We start from the raw sequence: 25,044 nt of genomic DNA, 5'->3' as shown, positions 1-25,044 counted from the left end.
TATTTGCATTAGCATTTTGTCACAATGCAATAATAGTAGGCTATTTCTTGGCCTTTTCATTAATTGAAAGCAAGCCAAACTCAGTCAGGTCTGAAACGCATGCTTTAGCCCTCCATACTGTTCTGTGGCCATTCAGCTTCTCAGCTATCCAGATAGAGTGCACATAAACATTCAAAGATAGACATACAAAGAACCATAAACAGTCCAGTTTACAAATGTGCAAAACCATTAGTTAGATACACTCATGCTTTTAAAGGGAGGTATATTTTCTTCAATAGATCCACATATCTTGAGTTTCATCATCATCAAAACTATAAGATGAAATGGCACGAAGATTAGAAGTTTATTTGCACTTTTTAATTGTTTATTTTATATTAATATTTTAAAACCTCAGCTAGAAGATCTAGAACACTATTTACCACATCTGATTGTTCACTTTCAGTTTTTGAAGTCCTTTTACTACTGTAAACACCAATGCTGTAATTACTGGAAAAAAAACATTTCTTGAAATGTCAAGATTTGGGCTCAAAACTCAAATATCTATGTTCTTTGAACTTATTTTTTTACACTTAAGACTTAATGTTAACAATTCAAACTATTGAGTACAAAATGTAGGCTATAGGGAATAACCATAATGCCTTGCGCTTGGATTATTTAATTATATGATCTTGGTCAAAGGGAACATATGGGGGCATTTAATTCACATTTGGAGAATTATTTATGTTGTTTTTTTGCAAATAGTTGTTTCATGTGATGCCATCATTAGGGTGATCTGTGTCCACTTTGGTCAAATTGGACCCTGTTAACACTATCCCAGTTGTCTTTGTGCATGTGCAACTGAAGTGGAGGCATGTTTGTGGAGAAATATGTTTATTTAATGATTGACCTAGAATCAGTAATAATCTTGTTTATTTGAGCTGTGTTGTTGTATGATCTAAATTTGAGTCAGTTCAATTAAAATTATTATAAATTGAGTAAAGTCAACTTATTAGGGTTTTATTTTATGTCATCTTGCGTATACAGTTGCTTTCTATGTTATTTGTGGTCCTCAGAAAGCCCCTGCAGATCCTCCACTGACTGCACATAATTTTGTTCGAGTTTAGTGAGCTGTCTTGTTTTCTGGGCATCAGTGCTGAGTTTCTCAAGGTCTTCAGACATAACAAAAAATAAATAAATCAATAATGAAAGAGAAAAAGGCAGAGAAAAGTTAATATAGTGGTGAGAAAGAGAACAAACAAGATACCATCATTGTAATTATTTATGTTATCTTTATAGTGCATACAAAGAAATTTAAGGTCTGTAAGTTTTTTCTTACCCAAGAGGAACAAGGACAATTCCAGTGACTAGATTTAGCTGCTCCACGATCCAAACACGACTTGGAGCATTCAGCTAAATGAAGAAAAAAAAGAGCCAGAAACAAAATCATTCATTTATTATTATATAACAAGTGAAGAAGATCCATTGAGACACACACTCAAACACAATGTATGCAACCAAAATCCCCAAAATAACCAGAAAAGAAAAAAAAAAAAAAAAAAATTTTTTTTTCATAACTACTGTATGAATAAGTCTGAAATACACCACAAGGCTCTTATTATGTAATGTCTGCAGTCCCAGCTCACACAAATATAAGGGAAACAAAACATGCACTCTTATAAACTTCTACAAAAGTAATAATATAAACACTATAAAGTAAATGCTGTCATATTGCCTAATTAATATAGTATGAGCAGTAATTCATCAACAGTAGATCATTATTTATCATAAGTAGATCATCAGCAATCACTTGTTATAGGCTGATTGTCTGCTATTTAGGTAATCTTGCATTATATACAGTAAAAACACACTTTTTTCCTTTTGTCTATTGACACCATCAGTCAAAATCAACCAGAACATTAACATGAAATTATGATTATATCTACTCAAAATCAAAAGTTCTTCAAAGTGCACCTCTTTATAAAATTGGTTTAACAAATTTTACCCCCCTAAACCCCTAAAATAAAAACCCTCCACTGATGAGCTGTCAATTGGCTCATCAATGCTCAGAATCATGTAATCAAAAGACTTGGAAGCCATTTTTCTCAGTTTAAGTGTTGGTGAGGTACTGCATTTTGACTTTAGGGCAGTATTGTATGTATACTACACTTTACAAATAAATGTAAAACTAACATTGAGAGGGGAAATATTAGTGTCTGAGCCAGTCTTGTAGATCCAGTTCATTGTTTTCTGTAGAATCACTGCCTGACGTGTGAGATGTTTAAGGTACTCTGAACTCTCACTGGTCTTCTCATGTGCTTCTCCGACCTATTGAAAACAAAATTCATAAATGCAACAGTCAACACATTTAAATGAACACATTTGAGTAAACCTTTAGAGCTCTGATGAATTCAGTTATCAAGTGATCAAAAACATATTCCATAAAGTAAATAAATAATTTTGGAATTCTACTCGCTTACCTGCTTCCTGTATATGCTGTAGCGCTCCTTTTCATGACTCAGAGCAGCACGGAAATCACCTTTACTTTCATGCACCTTTGCCAATAAGTGATGACTGCAAAGATAGACCAGAAAATCACTTCAGTTTTCAATTATGTTTCCTTAAAGGGATAATTCACCCAAAAATGTAAAATAATGTATTCATCCTCATTTGTTCCAAAAGTGTATGGCTTTCTTGGAAACACATGAGGGTGAGTAAAGTATGACAGCATTTGGGTGAACTTTAAGCTCATATCTTAGTGCTGACTGACTTGTTTGTGCTCAGTCTTCACCTTTGTGCTAGTTTAAGAGATGAGGGACCCTGATATTTGGAGGTCAGTGCAAGGGCATTCTCCAGGAACTTCAGGGCGTGATCACAGGCCATCATACTATGCAGCACAAGACCTATCTTAGTCTACAGAGTAGATGGAAACAATATAAGTTTCAGTTAGGCGATTAATGATAGATGCATTAATTTTGTTTGCTTATTTCTTTATTCCTTAAATACCAAACTTGAAACTTACATTTTATTTTGTACATTTACGAAGATATTTATTATAATTAATTTGGACAGTTGACAAATGGCCATTTACTTTATGAAACCCTTTATATTAAAATGCATATGAATGTATAAAGGAAAGCATATATTTTTCTAGATGTCATTCCATTTCAGGTCACCATTTCTTAAAGTTTTTAATCACTTTAATTAGAGGTAGACAAATATATCGGTTTTACAGTTTAATCTGTGCTGATAGATGCTTTTTAGAATTATCAGTTATCTGGAAAATTGTATGCCAATATTTTTAGCCTCTATGTCTGTGCCTGTCATAGACAGGAATGAATATGTTTGGTTTTTATCATTCTAGAAGTTGATTTTTAAAAACTATCGGCCGATTAATCGGTTATCGGCCGTTCCCACCACCTAGTTATCGGATCAGCAAAATCCACTATCGGTCGACCTCTACCTTTAATCACCCTTTAGCTGTTTTTGTAGCTTACTTAAATGGTCCTGCAGTGAGACAAATGCATTTTTAAAAATACTAATATTCCATGTAGTCCCTCAATTGATATGAGGTCATAAAAACCACATGCATAGTAATTATATACAAGAATTAGAAACATTTTGCTTATAGTAGTTTTAGATGAAGTATATCAAGACTGCATAACAATGTCATGCCAACTACCCATTTTCACATTAGCTAATGTTTTCAATATCACTGTTCTTCATTATACATTGCTACCATTATGTCATACTGTAACTCACATCCAATAAAGCCATCTCAGGATGGTCCTCTCCACATACCAGGATCATCAGGTAGCGAGCACGGTAAAGCAGTCGCAAAGCAATTGCTGGCTGCCCACCAGCAAAACAATAAAGACCAAGATGCTTCTACACAAAGAGGAAACTCATTTAAAACACAAATTTCCAAATATATCAGACACAAACTACTATAAGTCATATGTTCTTTTACTCCTAACAAATATCAGCACCAATGCAGTGTATAATATTGTTCATGAACAGTGTTTAATCTATCAAAATAAAAGTGAATACCCACATATTCCTGTATAGTGTGGGGATGCTCAAGTCCCAGAACCCTCTCACTGATCAGTACTGCCTTCTGCTGGTGACTGAGAGCCTAACAGCACAAAATCCAAGAGTAAATCCAAAGAAGAGGTTTTCAGTGTTTATTCATTTATCATTCTATAACATAAATGTGATACCTCAGCATAGTCGCCAAGGATGTAGTGTATGCGTCCCAGCAGCCGTAGACAAGTGCAGACATCCTGGTGCAGTGCACCATACACGTTAGTGAAGAGACCCAGAGCCTGACTGATTAACTCACAGCCCTCTTTCAGACAACCTGGTGATTCAAATGTGTATGAAATAGTTTAAATACGCCTATTTGCTTTTTTTAAATTAAAAATGTTCATACATTTCCAGCAGAACTGACCAAAAATTGACATTGACATCTTTCATCATTTATTCATTCTCATGCCATCCCAGATGTGTTTGACTTTCTTTCGTCTGCTGAACACAAACAAAAAATGTTATAAGAATATTTCAGCTCTTTAGGTCCTCACAATGGAAGTGAATGGTGTGAAGCTCCAAAAGCACAAAAAGGCATCATATAAGTAATCCTCAAGACTTCAGTGGGTAAATCTGTATCTTCAGAAGTGATATGATAGGTGTGGGTGAGAAACAGGTCAATATTTAAGTCCTTTTTTACTATAAATCTCCACTTTCACATTCTTCTTCTTTTGTTTTTGGCGATTCACATTCTTTGTGCATATCACAAACTACTGGGTAGAGAGGAGAATTTATAGTGAAAATGGATGTAACTATTGATCCGTTTCTCACTCACACATATTATACTGATTCAGAAGACATGGATTTAACCACTGGAGTTGTGTGGATTACTTTTATGCTGCCTTTTTGTACTTTCTGAAGCTTAAAATTTCTGGTCACAATTCACTTACATTGTCTGGACCTACAGAGCTGAAATATTTTCTAAAAATCCTAATTTGTGTTCAGGAGACTGAAAGTAATTCCCATCAGGGATGTTATGAGGGTGAGTAAATGATGAGAGAATTTTCCTTTTTGGGTGAACTATCCCTTTAATTCAATAAGCGATTTGATTTGTATATTGAAAATTCTTGTGAATTTTGTGGTTCTAAAAAAACTTTTGTATAACTGTTGCATCTCTACTTCCGGTGTGTATATTCAAGAAAGTTTTGGACAATCGTCTCTAACATTCTTTCTAGGACCTTAGGACTTTGAGACAAATTTAATTGCATAATGTCATAGTATTGTTTGTACAATATACCATTAATTGTGGTAGCATTTTAAATATTATTTGTCAAACAACTGTTTATTTTACTTGGAAAATATCATACTCATTTATAAAAATGCCAATTTCTGGCAAATGCCAATTTGACCAGAGGTCTTGTCCTCTCACAAAGCTTAAGAAGACTTTTATGGTGCTTTTTGGCCCTTTTGGAGTTTGATAGATTTGTACATTTTTGGGTGAACTATCCCTTTAATTAACATGACCATAAAATGTGTTTATCCACTTTGCAGTCTTTCATTTTCAGTAGTTCCATTACAGGCTTTTCCATGCAAGATGACTTCCTGCATAGAAGTATATGTGTTAAACAACTATTTTTTTTCTAGGAGAAACTAAGATATGTTTGGCATTAAATAAAAAGTTGTTGTTATTTTGAATGCTCACCTTGCTGTGTTTTAGACTGACCACAAAGTAGGAGATAAGTAGCATCACTGGCCCTTGGGTTGATGTGCTTCACTACAGGGAAAATATTAAGGATGTCCTCCTCAGTGAATACTGGTGTTTGTTCAGAATCAAAGTGATATTCTCTTAAAAGGATCTGATAGAAACAGTAAAGAGAAAGTATAGTTACCAGTTTTATATTTTCTCCAAAAACGCTTTCTCATGCAAAACTCTCAGACATGATGCTAAGGTATTGTAGGTGGTTGCATGTACATTTCTATGTGGTTACTTACTGGCCTAAGTCAAAAGAGGCCATTCACAAATCTCTATGATATCCTCATTCCTAGATATGTTTTTCAACTTTTTCAATGGAAAAACACAATTTCAAAATGTTTTTGTCTACCGGACAGACATTTACTTTATATAGTGAAGTGGATTGATGGTAGTGTAGTGGTCTAAACCACATAACTGGTAATCAGAAGGTCGCTGGTTCGATCCCCACAGCCACCACCATTGTGTCCTTGAGCAAGGCACTTAACTCCAGGTTGCTCTGGGGGGATTGCCCCTGTAATAAGGGCTCTGTAAGTCGCTTTGGATAAAAGCGTCTGCCAAATGCATACATGTAAAATGTAAATGTCTGCCAAATGCATAAATGGAAATAAAAATCTTTTAGAATATAAACCACAATTCTGTATTTGTTTCAAAGTTAAAAAGGATTAGAACCATGACTGACATATAGGTGGCACTCTTTCCAAATGAAACGCTACTATAAACAGAAATGTTGTTCGAAAGTTTCTCACGAAACAGAAATGTTATTACTTAGGATCCCTAATGATGTTTGCATTAGCAAGCACCTCCAATAACTGTGTTTAAACTGATGTATTTATATACCTGAATTCCAGTTTTGATGGCAATCTCTCTGAGCAGGGTGATCCTCTGAAGTCTGCATTTCTCCACGGCCTCCTCCACGCTTCCACTGCCAAATGGAGATGAGATCCCACTCATATTGAATCACAGCACAGCATCTACTTGTGTTTAGAGAGCAGTGCACTCACCAAGGCAAACTGTAATGGTAGTACTCCGTAGTCTCAGCTTTGATGGCCCCCCAGAGGTCGCTCGGTGTCAGGTTGGACCAGGCTGTGATGGTACCACCCACCGTCGCACGACTCCGTCTTCTCCGACTCCTGCGTGTTGAAGACAACTTGTCGTGTTGTTGAATGATCCCAGCGTTCGCATATGAGTTAAGGAAGCAGTTTAGAAAACGGCTGACAGAGGCAGAGAGTGCAGATGGTTCCACTGCCTGGGATAAAGTTAGAGGACAACTCAGTCTGAATACTAGAGCAGGTTTTGGCAAAGATATCATAATATAAAACATTATTATTGAGACCCTGAATAGCATTTAGCATACCATGAGCACAATCTGGACACTCACCAGAAGATTTGTCTTAAACAGATGTTTTGCGCATCTCGTGATCAGCTCACATAGTGCAATTCTCTGCAAGATGTTCAAAATTATTTTTAGTTTTTTCTCTCTCCAGATTTCATCGTTATATAGTGAATTATAGTGTAATTAAGGAAATGTTCTGGGTTTTAAACAAGATAAAGATGCACTCAGTTCATTTTTGTTCATGTTGCATTAGCCAATATGGCAGTTTTCTTGGACTTACACTTACACTTAGCGGCTAGGATGAAGCATCACACTAAAGCAATAGTTTTAGGTCACCGATGATGGACCCACTTTATATTAGTTTTTTTTAACTATGTACTTAAGAATTTGATACAATTTACTTTTTTTTGTACATAAAAGTTTTTGAATTGTACTTTTGTAAAAAAACAAAAACATTGTAATCAGATTACTTTACTAATTACTTTGTTGGAAAAGTAATCACATTACTCATTACTATACTTTTACGTTACGTTCTAAAACAATTGTCACAAACATTTTTTCGTTTTTTCGATCAACAAATTCAAATTAATGTCTATTTTCTCCTTGATCATTGTCGCACACCCTTCAGCTTTCACAGAAATGCAAACAGACGTACAAAAAATAAATTCACATTTTAATGGTATTAGACATAAATCATATATTTTTAGACATATTTGTAACCCAAGTAATCTACTTTAAAGTAATTACTACCATTGAAAGTCAGGAAATGTAATCTGATTACAAGAATTTAAATTGTAATGTATCACACTATTTTTGTGCCTAAAAGTAATTAGATTACAGTAATTAATTACTTTGTAATCCAATTTCTCCCAACACTGATAATAAGTAGTATATGGCTAGTTATGTGATCTCAACATGACGGCACCGATGAGGCAGCCCAGCTACATGTAAGAATAATGTAAGTCATTTCAAAAACACTTATTTACAGTTTTTCTCATTCAGTTTTATATATTTCTCGAAATTATAATCAGTGCTCTCAAAGCAATTAACACAGCAGACGAAACAGACACTCAATTTTCCAGAACAATTCAATTTCATGGTATAATGAAGCCCTATATTATTTTCTGATAATGCATTTATAAAAACAAAATACATCATAAGTATACTCTACTATTGAAATAAGACACGTATTATACAAAACCACAATAAAGACCCTTTTCCCGTTTTCATAAAATTTCTCTAAATTTGTAGTAGTTCCTGCTCTTCCTCTAGAAAGAGGGTGAGGATGTTTCCTTAAAAAATAAAAATACTGTATATGAAAAATAGCAGTCTTGCAAGAGTATATTGTATAAAGCTAAGACAGAAGTAAGTAAGAGCCAAGTAAGCACACATGGCAACTGTAGACATTGATTGTGGCAAGGAGACCAATGCCATTCCTCTATCATCTTTTTGGTTGAAATTGAAGTCACTGTAGGTCTGCTCACCTACACTATGTGACCGAACACTTTGTGTGTCTCAGAGAGACTGTGATTCATACTATGATCAATTAGAGGGACACATTCATTTGAGCCTCTACTGTGTCTTCTTTACTCTTCTACCCTGCTGTCCTCTTTCTCTCTGTTCACCATCATTACACCATCTGCAGTTGGTCTTTCCTCAACTCTTTCAATGCTCACCCCTGAAAGAGTTGAGGAAACATTCCCATTTACTCATCAATTCTTCCTCCTATTTCCTCTTACTTTACCCACTTTACCTCTTCTCAGTTTTCACCTCTTCTTTGTCTTGTTCTTCCTCTTTCTCTTCTTCATCTTCCTCATTGTTTGTTTGCACTGAATGTTCATATTTGATGCTTTTTAGATTGCCAAGTCATGATAGTTGTGTGAAAAAAATGATTTGCTGTGTGCATTACTAAAACAGGAGATTTCAACGAAGAGATTTTACAACTTGACATTTGCATTTGAGAATATGACTTTAATTTAGTTGTCCGTGTTAACTGTTTTGAAAGCATGAATCTTGGATCAGAGAAATTTGTGTGTAGTGTTTCAAGAAACATTTGCAATCTGTTTAGGGCAATTACAATGTGTTCAGATGACTTTTTTTAATTGTTTTGAGAGCAGTGACCTGAGTTTGGAGAAATGTGTGAAAGCGATCGAGAAAATCTTTAACTTAAAGTTAAGTATTTATTTCTTAAGAGGTAAAATTATTTTAATGGAGGCAAAAATTACTGAGTGCACCTTTAGATTCTATCGACAACATCTAAATGTGCTGTTGATCACCACAAAAATATTTTCTGCTTGCTCCTTCGTGAAATAATCCAAAAATAATGTTTACAATAATACACTCACATAGACATGATCAAGTCTTTCTTTCTGGGGTGACTTCTCAATATATTCAAGCACGGTGCCCAGGTAGCGAATATTGATGCCGTGCTGATGCAGAGCCTCAGTTAATGTGATGCCATCCATAGGTATTAATGTGTGGTTAAGGCAACTCTTAGTCTGCACAAAACATACATACAGAACAAATAGTTCACCCAAAAATTAAAATGATCTAATTTACTCACCCTCATGCATTCCAGATGTGTATGACTTTCATATTTTAACATTTTTAGAAGAATATTTCAGCTCTGTAGGTCCTAACAATGCATGTGAATAGTGACCAGAACTTTGAAGGTCAAAAAAGCACAAAAAGGCAGCATAAAAGTAATCCATATGACTCCAGTGGTTAAATCCATATCTTCAGAAGTGATTTAATAGGTGTGGTGAGAAACTGATCAATATTTAAGTCCTTTTTTACTATAAATCTCCACTTTCACATCATTCTTCTTTTGCTTTTGGTAATTCACATTCTTTGTGCATATCGATACCTACTGGGCAGGGAGGAGAATTTTTAGTATATAAGTAGTATATTATCTGTTTCTCACCCACACCTATCATATCGCTTTTGAAGACATGGATAAAACCAATGGAGTCACATGGATTACTTTTATGCTGCCTTTATATGCTTTTTGTAACTTCAAAGTTCTGGCCACCATTCATTTGCATCGTGAGGACCTACAGAGCTGAGATATTCTTCTAAAAATCTTTGTGTTCAGCAGAAGAAAGAAAGTCATACACATCTGAGATGACATGGGGGTGAGTAAATTAGATCATTTTAATTTTTGGGTGAACAATCCCTTTAACAATGTGATTTCTCCCATTCCACTTGGGGTCAGATTAATAAGTATGTCAGTGATGATGTATTTGATCTGTTATATTTGATCAATCCTTATAAAAATACAACTCACAAAGGCAGGGATTTGATTGGAAATCAAGAAGGCTGCAGCATCTTTTAGCTGCTGTGTCTGTTTCTGGATATCTTTTATACTTTCTTTGGGAAAACGGACACCTATTGAGAGATGAAATCCACACATAAATTAAATTAGTTCAATTGGCAGATACTTTTATCCAAAGCAACTTACAGTCAAAGTAGCCTATATGTTTTACCAGTAAGTGTGTTCTCTGGGAGTCAAACCTGCTAGCGTCATGCTCTTTCAGTTGTGTAAACTATAGGACAGTTACTATATAAGAACAGTAATGTACATTGTTTTATTGTGTCGTTCATTTGTAATCACTTTGACACAAAAACACATTTTGAATTTGATGCACTAATGTAAAAAGGAAAGTCCCAGCCAACATTTAAACAATTTGATATCTGTAACATTTTGGAGAGGAATCATTACATTTACTTTATTGCATAAAACTCAAAATGTGATTCTGGGTCAAAGTGACTCAACATGATGGAGTAGGGTAAAAATATAGTCCAATACGTATATCTAACATTATCTACTGTACACGTTTACAGTATAGGACTGTAAGGTTGAACAGAATAACATGCATCAAGCTAACCAACACACCTGCAGAGAAGATGTTAGGGTTGAATTGTATATCAGAGGTATTCCGGAGAGAGGAGAAGATATGCTTAATTGAAGAACCCTGCTGGATATTGTTTAAAGGTGTAGTTTTTAGAGGATCAGTTTCTTCATACTGTTCTGTAAGTGCCACAGCAGTTAAGGGGAGCTTCGTGGAGGTACTGGAATCACTCTGTACTGGAGATGTGCCAACAGGTTTGCCGACGTCATTCTCAGTACTTTGTGAAACCGTCTCTGTGAATATCTGGTAACTGAGGCAATATACACATATACATAAAATTGTTTAGCACAAAACTTGACATAAAGTTCACAGCATTATACAAAACTATTTGCAGGTGACATTGTTGAATGAGAAACTAGTAGTTGACTGAATACTGAACTTCAAGGGATAGTTCACCTAAAAATGAAGATTCTCTTATTATTTACTCACCCTCATGCCATCCCAGATGTGCATAACTTTCTTTCTTTTACTGAACAGAAATGAAGATTTGTAGAAGAATATTTCAGCTCTGAAGTTCCATTCAATGCAAGTGAATGTTGGCCAGAACTTTGAAGCATCAAAATGCATATAAACACAGCATAAAAGGAATCCATACGACTCCACTGGTTTAATCCATGTATTCAGAAAAGATAAGATAGGTGTGGGTCAACTGATCCATTTTTACCAAAATTGTCATCCCTGCCCAAATTTATAGTAAAAAAGGGCTTAAATATTGATCTCACCCACACCTATCATATCACTTCTAAAGACATGGATTTAACCACAGGAGTTTTATGGATTACTTTTATGCTGCCTTTATGTCCTTTTGGAGCTGCAAAATGTTGCTATTGCATTGTATTGAATTTAATTCAATTTGTGATCAGCAGAAGAAAGGACATACACATCTGTGATGGAATGAGGGTGAGTATTGAGATAATTAGGCGCAAGGTTGGATTTCGCATCAACAAGAAACGTCTTCACCTCCTAAAACCTGACCTCTGGAGAGCCAGCGAACCTCAGTGTGAAATAGGAGCTGCTCATATTCGGCTCCCATTTCTTGACAAAGCAAGGAAAACAAGTGTGCATTTAATGGCTGTGCTTTAATGAAATTGACCATTTGCACTGCCTGCTTTAAAACTGACTCCAGAGACTAAGAGCTAAATGCTAACCCTCCCAGTCATTTAACGGGCCCCGTCTGTGCATATCCCAACACATTTATCCCATGACATGCCTGCATCCCATATATACCCATCCAGAACGTCAAACAATGATGTGCTTTATTTATTTTGTATTTATTTTTTTAATGCAGAGTGGGATTTTTGTTTTTTTCATTTATGTACATTCTACTTGAAAAACAATAAAATACACTGATTACACAAATTATGCCCTGTTTCCTTTTTTGAAATTGTTTTCGCCCCCCTTCCAATTTCCCCCTTGTTGAGGACCACTGCTTTAACATGATGTTTTGATGAATATCGTGGACCATCTTTCAACACAATGTCAGGTTAACTTCTGTTGTTAAGCGCTAAACACATTCAAGTTCTTGCTTGTTACTATGAACGTACAATGGATGTCAACATTTTAACTGGCAAATTACATAAATTCAATATCGTATGTCTTCAGACAACTTGCAATATGATGCACGAGCAGCATCGGAAACTTTTATGATACATTTTAAGCTTTATAGTGAGGCAGAATCAACTGCTATTATATAAAAACGTCCCTAATATTCATTAAAAGTTCACCTTTTGTGTTCCGAATAAGAAAGAAACTCATGTAGGTTTAGAAAGACATGAGGATGAGTAAATTATGACATCATTTTAATTTTTGGATGAACTATTTCTTTAATATAAGCAGTATTAGAATTATTGCCTTGGTGAATCTCACAAAACCTGTCAAGAACATATCCAAGTCTTATTCCACCTTAAAAATAAATAAATAAATAAATGCAAACATTTAAATTTTTGCATTGTGACATTACTTTCATGACAACTATGCAGATTTCTTCCCCAAATTCTCATTTTAATTTAGATTTTTACTTGTGATGATTCTCAATGATTACTCTCATATTCTTATTACTGTAAAATGACACTTTTGGGGGGAAATATGCTTAATTATCTTGTCTTAATGTAAACAAAAAAATATAACTCCTATCTTTTGTGGTGAAATATGACTTGAACATGTTCTTGACATGTTTCTTTAGATTAACCTGTGTTTTCATCATAGGAAAGTTTAATATATTAATGTCTACCTGTACTCAACAAAGGCCTCAATGAGCTCCTGTCTCAGACAGACCAGGCGATGAGGATGTTGCTTTGGGAAACCCAACTGTTGACTCACAGGATTTAAATCCTCCACAGGAAGGAAGTTGAGGTCAGGTGGGAAGGTAAAAAGTAGATCCAGGATGTAGTGACGCCCATCATTACCCACAATCCCCTTGTGCTCCACAGAGGAGCACAACTCGACCGCTGTATCATCATTGTTTAGCACTAAGTGCCTCTGCACTCTCAGCTTCTTACTGGGTTTGTCAAGCAGCTCCAGATACCTAAAGAGAGATTAAAACCAGTTTACTTTAGTTTGAACATTTAGGGTACCAGTGTACATATATTGCTTCTATATTAAATAGTTTGACAGTTAAAATTCTGTCATTTACTTATGTGGAACCCAAAAGGAGATGTTAGGCAGAAAGTTTCACCATTCACTTTCATTTAAAATGTTTTCCTCATATAAATGTTTTGTGTTTCTTTTGTGTTCAGCAGAAGAATTATGTTAAAAAATATAGTCATATGGGTTTGGAACAACATAAGATTGAGCAAATGAAGTTAGAATGAACATTTTTGTTGAAACGTCCATTTAAGAGCCCCAAAATAAGGTATTACCTGTCATTAGAGACAACGGTTTTGCCAAAGTCGATGGAGCCGTAGATAACACTCTGTTCTTGGTCACGCTCAAGAATTCCTGGCACGATAGTTTGCGCAGTGACACGGTAGCCATGGTAATCAATCACTGCAGTGCCAAGCAGATACAGGCCCTCGGAATCCACTGCCCAGTAAGCCCTCACGCCATTCAGGTCGAGAATGGGGGCGGCATGGGCGGCAGCCTCCCCACCCAAATCTCTGTATTGATCCCGCACATCAAAGCCTAAACTGAAGAACATGTTGTTCCAGATGAACAACTGTTGTTTTGGTTCTTCTCTAGGGTTGATGGGCATCACGTTACCATCTATTACTGCCATGGCTCCTCGAGTGGCTGTGCTCACAAAATCACTGTTAGCCTGATGAAGTTAAAGGTCATAATTATTTGTTCAGTTATTAGAAAAAGAAAACATATGGTGGTATTCTGGATATATCCGCCTTCTTCATTCCAATTAGAACCAAAAAGGGGTTTAACCGCCTTAGGGGCTGCTCAGAACAAACACAATTTTGCTTCCATCTGCACAGTTTTTGAATAGCTTTCATTGTAAATAAGAGCTAAATTATGTCTTTGACTGTTTCTCCATATCTCTGTATTTTGTTAACGACTCACGCAGGAGCTTCGCATTTTTTTAGGTGGCAACTCAAGTTAAAAACAACTTAAACTTTTAAAACGCATCTTGCAAAATCCTGTGTTCTGTTCTGTTCATTGCACTGCATCAGAATCAGCTTTATTGCCAAGTATGCTTACACATACAAGGAATTTGTCTTGGTGACAAGAGCTTCCAGTGCACAAACAATACAGCAACAAGACAAAGATAATAATACATAAATAGAATAAAAATAAAAAGTGAATAGAAAATATAGTATGTATAGAAATATATATATATATATATATATATATATACATACGAAACTGTCTGGCACCAACAAATCAGACAATAAAAACTTTCAAAGTTCAGCCCTTTTATACCACAGAACAATCATTCAATATACATCACATGTTGTGATGCCTCAACGTGCAAAAAGAGAATAAACAATCAAACTTCGTACCTATATTATACCTATTGGTACTTTGGGTTTTGTTGGCTTTATATATGTACACAACTGTTCAAACGTTTGAGGTCACTTGCCTGAAATGTTTCTCATGATCTTAATAACCTTTTGATCTAAAGGCGTGTGCTGATCTGAAGTTTTTGAAATGGATGACTTGGACCGAATAATTAAGAAAAGCAGCCAATAAGTGCCCAACATAGATGGGAACTCCTTCAATACTGTTTAAAAAGCATCCCAGGATGATAACTCAAGATGTAGGTGGCCACTTTGAAGATGCTAAAATATAACATAGTTTTGATTTATTTTGGATTTATTTATTCACAAACTAATTCCCATATTTCCATTTGTATTATTGCATAGTTTTTACTATTTTTCTAAACTTTTACTATTATACTAAAATGTAAAAAAAATAAATAAATAAATTATGAGTAAGTGACCCTAAACTTTTGAATGGTTGTCTATGTGTCTGGGGTATAAAAGAGATGATCTTAGAATGTTTTTATTGTCTGATAAAGACGGTGGGCTCGAAAAGTCACCTTAGGTGAGAACACTATAATACATTTTTCTATTTATGGAGCTGTGGGGTGCTGACTTTTTTCTCTTTTTGTCTGACGCCTATTTGGTCGGGCACCCACACTGAGCTTTTTTGCCATTGGATGTACATGCTTGGCTGATTAGATAATCACTAATAAGTAAGTGTACAGGTGTTCCTAATAAAGTGCTACCTAAGTGTAATTCAAATATGTATCTCACATATATTAATATATACTGTATCAGATTTTTGTTTGGATTGGTGAAAGAGATGATACAATACAACAAGACAAGAATGATAAATGGAAACAAAACAGAGCGAGAAAGATGAGAGAGCACAAATTGTATACCTTAAACATGGCTCTGTCTCGCATCAGACGATCAGTCAGGTTGTTCCTAGGAAGCTCCCTTGTGGTTTGAAGCTCTTCATTCCAGTCACGGGCCTGTGCTTAACACAGAATATTAATCAAAATATGTTCACATAACTGGTTTGTGACTAGGGTTATGGCTAACCCCAACATGTTTACCTGACCAGGAATGTGCTCTTCATAACCCAGGCTGGAGCTGGCATCTTCTGCTCTAACACAGTCCATTGAATGGTCAAGTGCTGGAGCTGTCCAGCTGAACACCTGGAAAGGTGTGGCAATCCTTTCAAAAGGGTGTGTAGATTCTCTAAATATAAGAGTTAAGAGATACAGTAAATAAATGGTAGAAGTTACATTGTCTACCAGGGCTATACAGTATTCACTATAGATTATCCATCCACTCTCAAATATTCAGATTAGTGGGCAATCAATTAGGACTGATTCTCAAGATTTTACATTTGGTCCCCACCAATATTGTAAATTTGGTTACTCTCTTGGTTTTAAGTAAAAACTGCAACTAAACTGCAAATTACTGACTTTGAATTGTTTTCCTCAAAACAAAACAACCACTAGATATAGGCAAACTACACTGGCGGCCTACAGTTTGGAATAATGTACAGATTTTACTCATATGGAAGGAAATTTGTACTTTTATTCACCAAAGTGACATTCAACTGCTCACAATGTATAGTCAGAATATTAATAACGTGAAAAATTACTATAACAACTCGATAAATATATGTTCAGAACTTCTTAAACTACTTCAAAGAGTTCTCATCAAAACATCCTCCATGTACAGCAATGACAGCTTTGCAGATCCTTGGCATACCAGCTGTCAGTTTGTCCAGACACTCAAGTGACAGTTCATCCCACACTTCCTGTAGCACTTGCAATAGATGTGACTGTATTGCCTGGTACTTCTCACACATCTTATAGTCTAGCTGATCCCATAAAAGCTCAATGGGGTTAAGATCCATAACACTCCAATTATCTGTTGTCCAATGTTTGTGTTTCTTTGCCCACTCTAACCTTTTCTTTTGTTTTTCTTTGCAATTCTTCCCATAAGGCCTGCACCCCTGAGTCTTCTCTTTACTGTTGCACATGAAACTGGTGTTGAGCAGGTAGAATTCAATGAAGCTGTCAGCTGAGGACATGTGAGGTGTCTATTTCTCAAACTAGAGACTCTGATGTACTTATTCTCTTGTTTAGTTGTACATCTGGCCTTCCACATCTCTTTCTGTCCTTGTTAGAGCCAGTTGTCCTTTGTCTTTGATGACTGTAGTGTACAGCTTAGTATGAAATCTTCAGTTTTTGGCCATTTCAAGCATTGTGTAGCCTTCATTACTCAAAACAATGATTGACTGATGAGTTTCTAGAGAAAACTGTTTCTTTTTTGTGTGCCATTTTTGACCAAATATTGACCTTAAGACATGCCAGTCATACTGTGGCAACTCAAAAACACAAACACAACGTTAAGCTTCATTTAATGAACCAAATAGCTTTCAACTGTGTTTGATATAATAACAAGTGATTTTCTAGTACCAAATGATCAATTTAGCATGATTACTCAAGGATAATGAGTTGGAGTGATGGCTGCTGTCTAGATTTGATCAAAAATACTTTTTTCAAATAGTGATGCAGTTTTTTTACATCAGTAATGTTCTGACTGTACTTTGTGATCAGCTGAATGCCACTTTGGTGAATTAAAGTACCAATTTCCTTCCGAAACAGCAAAATCTGTACATTATTCCAAACTTTTGGCCACCAGTGAATCTAAATCTAAATGGATTACCTTCTTTTCAGCAAGGCACTAAAGTTCTTCTTAAAAATGGGACTGATCTGACTCAGGAGATCCAGCAGAGCATGACTGAGGGCACTGGGATTGGCTGGTTTTGGATTGAAGCTGTATGCTGTAGACCTAAGAAAAAAATATTTTTACCAATTGAATTTCTCTGTATTTGTCTGTCTAGTAGGGCTAGTTTTTAGAAACATAACATACTGATTTACGTAGAACCCACGAGTTGACGCTGTTATGCTGAAGTGTCTGTCTTCCATGGTGACCACATTAAGATACATGAGGTCTCCGTGCATCTTTCTGTTTCCAGGAGGTGGATTCCAGCTACTCATGCTCAGAACCTTCAAGCACTCTGTTAGCTGTTTGCAAAATGAAGAAGTATATATTATCCCCCTAAACTCAACACCAATACATTTTGGTTCAGTAGTACATTTTGAATGTAATTATTATTTTAACCCCATCATTTTCAAAATCTTTGCACATACCCTAAAGCCCTACCTTCCCAAAGTTAGTCTGAGGATGCAGGGGTACCAGTAGGTGCACCTTACAACCAGGAAGAATGTGATCTGGAGGGCTGCAGACAGCATGCTTCATCCCATCACCTCTTCTTTTAGGCTTGTAGTTCTCTGGAATATAATTCAGGATTATAAATAACACAATATCTAATTTTATCCAAACACAAACATAGGTATTTCTGTTTATGAAATTCATGATCTGTAAGTTGTTTGTTACCGTCCGTATGTTCTTCTGTGAAATAGCTGAGAAATGACAGTGAGCAGCCCTCCACTCCATTATAGCCATCAGTAAGGTCCAGGCTCTTTAAAAGATCTCTGACATGGCGTAGATGGATGCGCACTTCTCGAACTGTGTATGGGTCTGAGTTTTAGTTAAAAAGGATCGAGAAGACAAATTTATTAAAGATAACATCTTTTAGAATTTTGACAGTTTGATACTTGCATAAAATTTGGGTTTAAAATTTGAAATGTGATTTTAGAAAAAAAATTATATCAAAAGGTTTACCATTTGATTAAGTTTTAAAGGGATATTTCATTCAAAAATGATAATTGTGACATAATTTAATCAGTCTAACGTTCTTCCAAACCTATATTAAACCTGTCCAGTGGTTTAATCCATGTCTTCTGAAGTAATCTAATTGATTTTGGGTGATAACAGTCCAAAATGAAACTCCTTTTTAAATATAAATCTTAAAATCACCAGTCTCCTTGGCGATCATTATTTCAGGTTCAAATACACTTCCTGGCACCATCTTGTGCTCTGCGCATGTCAATCTCTAAGAGGTGTATTCATCAGGATTTTGCCCAGAAACTACAATACCAAGATGTTAGAAAAGAGACCCAGAGCATTGTACAGTTAAGGGGCCCAGATTACCTTGCTATGGCCCTGTCTATGAGTATCTTCCAAATGGACTACAGAACCCAACTTCTCTTTTTATAATGTCTGGTTAGTATAACACAAGGTACAGTGATATACTGTCTAAAATATTGCATGTAAGGAATATTTTTTGGGACATTTTTCTACAAGCTAGTGCAAACGAATTGCTGAAGCTCTGTGCTATTTTTAATCCCATGAGAATATACAGGGACATTGATCTACATATTAAATGATGTACATTAAAACAAAACACCATATGCAGACTTTCAAAAACAGAACGGGTTTATGTTTTCAGTACTCATGAACTGCAACAATTTATTTTTAAGTAAATAATTTTTGGGTGTGTATCAGCTTGGTATGAACAGCATCGGAATCCATTGTTACTGTACAAAAGCTCGTTCGGAACGAACATTCCTACCGAAAAAAAGGGTTTGGTGTGAACAGGCCTTTGCTTGATGAGGTCCATATTCCCTGACCAACTAATTTTGAATGAGATTTATCCTAGTAAATCTTGGGCTTACCCTCCACAACCCTCAGAACTGAGCCCTCTTGAAGGCCTGGAATGGATCTAAGGTGGGTAAAGTTGTCAAGCGTGACACCATTCAGCTGCATGGAGAAACAGGTACGCTGACAGGTCTCCTCCCGGTCCATCATTACTTGCTTGATCTCCTGTACCATCGCTAAAGGTGATACCTGAAAGGGATAATTCACCCAAAAATGAAATAATTTGATCATTTACTCACACTTACGCCATTACAAACAAGTTTAACTTACTTTTTTCCATGGAACACAAAAAGTGAAATGTAAAAAAGCTATTTTTTTCCATACAGCGAAAGTGAATGTGGACTGAGGCTGTAGTACCTAACTTTCTGCCCAATATCTAATTTTGTGTTCCACAGAATAAAATGAAAGTCATACAGTTTTGGAAAAGCATGAGGGTGAGTAAGTAATGACAGAATTATCTCTTTAAGTCCAGGATGAATCTAGAGTCCACCATATTGGCATGATTATTTATAAGCAGACATATAGAAAGCAGCTTATTTTGAGTTTCAACAAGTGACAAGCCCTTGCCTGGAAGTCAGTGGGTTCTGTGCCTGGAGCCTGGATCTTGATGGTGAACCCTGCATCGTCAGATGGGTCCATGTCAGGAACAGCAGCATGTAGCTCTTGTTGTTCGATGCCACAGTCGACCTGTTCTGTCATATTATTTGCTTGAGTGTCCAGCACATTGCCACTGAGAATGGTGTCAGGGTCAGGTTCTTGTATTTTGGAAACAAAAGAATACAAATCATAAGTGCTTTAATAAGAGGATACAAAAATGGCTTAAAAATAATATTTTAATAATTTCTTTTGACTTTAGTACAATAATGATATAAAAGCCAATTATTCAGTTTTGCAAACAATACTCTACATGCTTACTATTTTTCTCATAGAGTATAATTGGCTTTTTATACATGAAAATGTATATTTGCCTTAAAATTTAATGAAGGGCTCCATCGAAAGGGGCTCAACCAAACTGATCTTATACAATCGTGTTACCTATATTTTTGCAAAATTATTATTATGTGGCTCGTGGAACATATCACGTTAGCTTTCTGGTGAAATGAACACTAGGGGCACAAAAACAACAATGACTTTTATTCTTCTTTCACACAAATCAAGAGTTAGGATGCAACGATATAAATATTTTTTGACCGATACCGATTTTAACAACAACAACAACCAAAAAACAATATGCCAATTTTTTGCCACCAGATTTTACTTTTGAATTATGCTTTTAAAAATGTACAAAGAGGTGCAAAACCATTTTTATAATGCATTGAATATTGGATCTGTTGTATACATGAGACACAATGAAAGATAAATAGAAGATAAAAAATATATTCAAAAACTTTTGCACTTCTGTTGTTGCAGTTTAATTCAACAGGATATTACAACAGAAATAGAACATTACAAATTCATACTATGCATATGTTGGGTAATTCCACTGAAATTTCAAACACATGGAAAAATAAAAGTTTAAACCAAAGAAAAAAAACCCCTCTTAATGGACAATAGATAATGCCATCCAGACCGCTAGAGGGCGCCACTTGCACACGCTGCACTGACTGAAGCGCTGAATGCAGAAATGCAGTCTTTTGTAGTAATCTTGCAATTGTCCTTGCATCGCCCATATTGCGTTTTCAATCTTAATTCAATCAATCATGCAGCATCATACAGATGTCTCAAAGGTCAGTCTTCTGCATATTGTGGCTATTATTATTTTTGGATGGTGTATTTGAATTCACAGAGTTTATACACTTGTGTTGCTTATTAATTATAAATAAAGCATTTAACCACTAAACAATGCTGATGGTTTTATTTCACGAGTAAAACTGCAGATTTTCAGTTTAGAAACACTTTTTTCTCTACACACATCTACACATTTTACTGTAGTGCATGACTACATAACGAAGCTTGTTCAAGTGCAATTAAATTTTACTGCAGTTCAAGTTTGCAGATGCAAACTTGTTGCATTTGCAACACCAAGGAGTCCTGATGAGCACAAAAGTCAACGTTTGAGCCAAAAGCATCATAGAAACACCACAAAATGACAAGGTTGCTTCTTCAATTGCATATTCCATGTCACATTAGCGTTTTATGACACTATCGGTTTAGATTGTTTTATGTTTAGGCTGAAGGATCAAATTGGGAAGGTACACTGGCTGTTTCAGAAGGAAATTGGTACTTTAATTCACCAAAGTGGCATTTAACTGATCACAATGTACAGTCAGGACATTACTGATGCAAAAAAAAACAGCACCATCACTATTTGAAAAAAGTCATTTTTGATTAAATCTAGACAGGCCCCATTTCCATCAACCATCACTCCAACTCCTTATCCTTGAGTAATCATGCTAAATTGTTAATTTGGTACTAGAAAATCACTTGTCATTATATCAAACACAGTTGAAAGCTATTTGGTTCATTAAATGAAGCTTAACATTGTCTTTGTGTTTTTGAGTTCCCACAATATGCAATAGACTGGCATGTCTTAAGGTCAATATCAGGTCAAAAATTGCAAAAATGAAACGCTTTTTCTAGAAACTCATCAGTCAATCATTGTTTTGAGTAAGGAAGGCTACACGATGCTTGAAAAAAAAAACAATACAAAGGTGTACACTACAGTCTTCAAAGACAAAGGACAACTGGCTCTAACAAGGACAGAAAGAGATGTGGAAGGCCAGATGTACAACTAAACAAGAGAATAAGTACATCAGAGTCTCTAGTTTGAGAAATAGACACCTCACATGTCCTCAGCTGACAGCTTAATTGAATTCTACCTGCTAAACACCAGTTTCAGGTACAACAGTAAAGAGAAGACTCAGGGGTGCAGGTCTTAAAAGGAAGAATTGCAAAGAAAAACAAAAGAAAAGGTTAGAGTGGGCAAAGAAACACAAACATTGGACAACAGATAATTGGAGTGTTATGGATCTTAACCCCATTGAGCTTTTGTGGGATCAGCTAGACTATAAGATGTGTGAGAAGTACCAAACAATACAGTCACATCTATGGGAAGTGTTACAGGAAGTGTGGGGTGAAATGTCACCTGAGATTCTGAACAAACTGACAGCTAAAATGCCAAGGATCTGCAAAGCTGTTATTGGTGCACATGGAGGATTTTTCTAAGTAGTTTAAGAAGTTCTGAACATTCTTTTTTTCCAAATTGTAATAGTTATTTTTAATTTTATAAAATGTCCTGACTATAGATTGTGATCAGTTGAATGACACCTTGATGAATAAAAGTACCAATTTCTTCCCATAAGAGAAAAATCTGTCCATTATTCCAAACTTTAGGTTTTGTTGATTTTAAACTCGATTTAAAACTTCATCTGTTTAGGAGAAAATGTAACTTGCTTTTAGCTCCACAGTGGACATTTCACCTCGGAAATGCTACGATATGTGTAAGGAACCACATAATGCCATTTTGCTAAAATGTCGCCACAGTCACATACTTTTTTGAGATCATGCTGGGATCATCCTATTTGAGGGTCCTTGGCATCAAAAAGATTGAAAACCCCTGGTTTAGGATGAAGATAGTCCTTCAAATTGTACCCAAAAGGTATTTCTAAATCTGTATAAGCATATTCAGTATCTACAATAAGAAGCCTAATTTTATGTTAATGAACAAACAGGACTCTCAACACTGCAAAGGCACAAACACCTGACATAATACACACCTGTAAAGTTTGGAGTGGCCAGGAACTGCTTATCAACCATGCAAAGGGTCAAGCATTCTGTCTGGTCTGGTCTCTGTGCTAATTGGGTTAGTCCAGAATCCTGCAGTGATGGTCTTTGGCTCTGGTTTAGGGCATCCAGGTCCCACTGCTTCTGTTCTACATCCTTCTTTGTCCATATCGGATCTTGGTCCATCTGTGTTAGACTTTGCTCCAACTCCCCAAATTCATGCTCCACCATCCCACAGCTAGTGTCTGTCAGGTGTTCTTCCATTTCCATTGGCTGTTGCACCACATCAGATGTTTTCTTCTCAATACAATCCAAGTGAGTGGAAATGTTCTCTTCTGCATTAGTCACAGCTTGCTCATTAACATGCTCGGTCTTTATCATATTCATTTCTAGTCTCACGACAGACTGTGCATTATGCTGCTGCTCAGCCTGGTCCTCGGCGTCACCTGGTTGTGCTAATAATTCCCAGTTTTGTGCTTGTCTTTGCTTCTTGGGAAGTAAAGGACGTTCAGGACGTTGCCCAAGAAACGTTTTACAGCTGTCTATTCCCTGTACATGAGTGCATATTCGGTTTTGTTGCAGAACATCATTAGCAGCAGTTGTTTTTATAGGTACCAGGTATAGGGAAGTCAGCAAGGGCCATTCGTCCTCTGTGGAATATGATTGATTTGTGCCTGTATGTAAGAGCTCCTTATAACTGATTTTTGTGCTTGGCTGCCCCACCACCCCTCCTTCTCGCTCTCCTCCATTCCATAGATTGCTTTCACCCACTCTATCTTCTTTCCTGACATCTTGTGCTTGTTCCCTTTTTGCCAACAGGAGCTCGAATGGCTGAATTGAGTCCTCTCTGACCAGAGTTGTCCCAAGGTTGCTGCTTAGCACAATATCTGGGAAAAGGAGGTGATCTTGGTCCAAAACAGGAGAAGCAGAGGTCCTTGAAGAAGGGAGGCTTTCTATATCACTATTCTCTCTGTATAGAAGAGCAGAACACTCCTCGGTCTGGTCACCAAATTTCTTACCTTGAATAAAATCAGACACCTTGCGGCAGCAGTGAAATATGTTTCCCATGTTGCAAGTGCTACCATTTCATTCCAGTTCAACCACAGAGCAAAAGAACTGTAAGGAGTCCAAGAAAGTAAGACCTCTTGGAGCCAGTTGGTAAGAGCTGATTTGGGTTTAAAATGAGCAGACTTACACTAAATGACCTTGATGTTTAAGCAAGCCTTGCTTTATTGGTCGAAGCTCTGAGACAAGTCTAACAGATAGCTGACATACCTAATTACCAAGTCTGGCACAAGGCCTGTTGTGTACCCAAACATATTTTATGCATGTTAAGTTTGAATGACTGATAGATTGAATTGATGATAATATCCTCTATATACACTTTATATTATAAAGTCAAAAAGAAAAGTGAAAAGCAGAAAACCAGAAACATTGCATAGATTATAAAGATTGTTTTAAAAAATATATATTTTTCCACTCTTTCTATAGTTCTAACTAATGCAGCAATATTTTAAACATGCAAGTATCTCCTCACATTTCACTTTTCATAAATGTGCCTCTTGTCCATAATTGTCTGTAAGAAAGAGCTCGTCCCAAGCAGAGATCTCCCTTTCTCCGTCCAAACGCTTTACAGGTCTATAGTGTCTTCTCCTCTGCCCTTAATTCTGTGTCTCTTATGAACCCCTCCAGCTACCCCCACACAAATGCATTACCCGGGGGAGGATGCTCAGAGGAGCCTCCTTATTCTCTGCATCCCATTCTGAGAAATTCCAACTCATTTCTTCA

The 25,044-nt window shown here is 36.1% G+C and overlaps 1 protein-coding gene across 1 annotated transcript; it reads right to left on the bottom strand.

Annotated features, from left to right (window-relative positions):
- On the bottom strand, window positions 1–24,324 carry LOC127627569 (clustered mitochondria protein homolog). Its single transcript, XM_052104012.1, has 27 exons — window positions 23,608–24,324; window positions 23,250–23,553; window positions 20,101–20,288; window positions 19,551–19,722; window positions 18,370–18,513; window positions 18,136–18,263; window positions 17,842–17,996; window positions 17,635–17,760; window positions 16,010–16,149; window positions 15,828–15,925; window positions 13,858–14,252; window positions 13,230–13,523; window positions 10,984–11,249; window positions 10,375–10,475; window positions 9,434–9,586; window positions 7,134–7,196; window positions 6,757–7,001; window positions 6,593–6,677; window positions 5,705–5,858; window positions 4,197–4,336; window positions 4,031–4,111; window positions 3,739–3,864; window positions 2,768–2,889; window positions 2,457–2,550; window positions 2,170–2,304; window positions 1,316–1,389; window positions 1–1,156 (listed from the first exon to the last, which is right to left on the bottom strand). Exons 1-27 carry the CDS (start codon window positions 24,322–24,324, stop codon window positions 1,036–1,038), a joined length of 4,821 nt encoding a protein of 1,606 aa, XP_051959972.1. The 3' UTR covers window positions 1–1,035.
- Window positions 24,325–25,044: the final 720 nt, after the last annotated feature.

Source organism: Xyrauchen texanus, chromosome 34 (assembly GCF_025860055.1).
Source record: "Xyrauchen texanus isolate HMW12.3.18 chromosome 34, RBS_HiC_50CHRs, whole genome shotgun sequence".
In the NCBI taxonomy this organism is placed as follows: domain Eukaryota; kingdom Metazoa; phylum Chordata; class Actinopteri; order Cypriniformes; family Catostomidae; genus Xyrauchen; species Xyrauchen texanus.
This window is presented reverse-complemented; position numbering and strand designations above follow the sequence as displayed.

What these genes read in the sequence shown, in the direction of transcription:
- LOC127627569 (XM_052104012.1), bottom strand. Translation starts at nt 24,324, where the DNA reads ATGGGAAACATATTTCACTGCTGCCGCAAGGTGTCTGATTTTATTCAA. An exon ending in CCCTAACATCTTCTCTGCAG is followed by an intron (nt 10,476 to 10,983) that starts GTGTGTTGGTTA and finishes ATCTCTCAATAG; the next exon opens with GTGTCCGTTTTCCCAAAGAA. An exon ending in ACAGCATATACAGGAAGCAG is followed by an intron (nt 2,305 to 2,456) that starts GTAAGCGAGTAG and finishes TGTTTTCAATAG; the next exon opens with GTCGGAGAAGCACATGAGAA.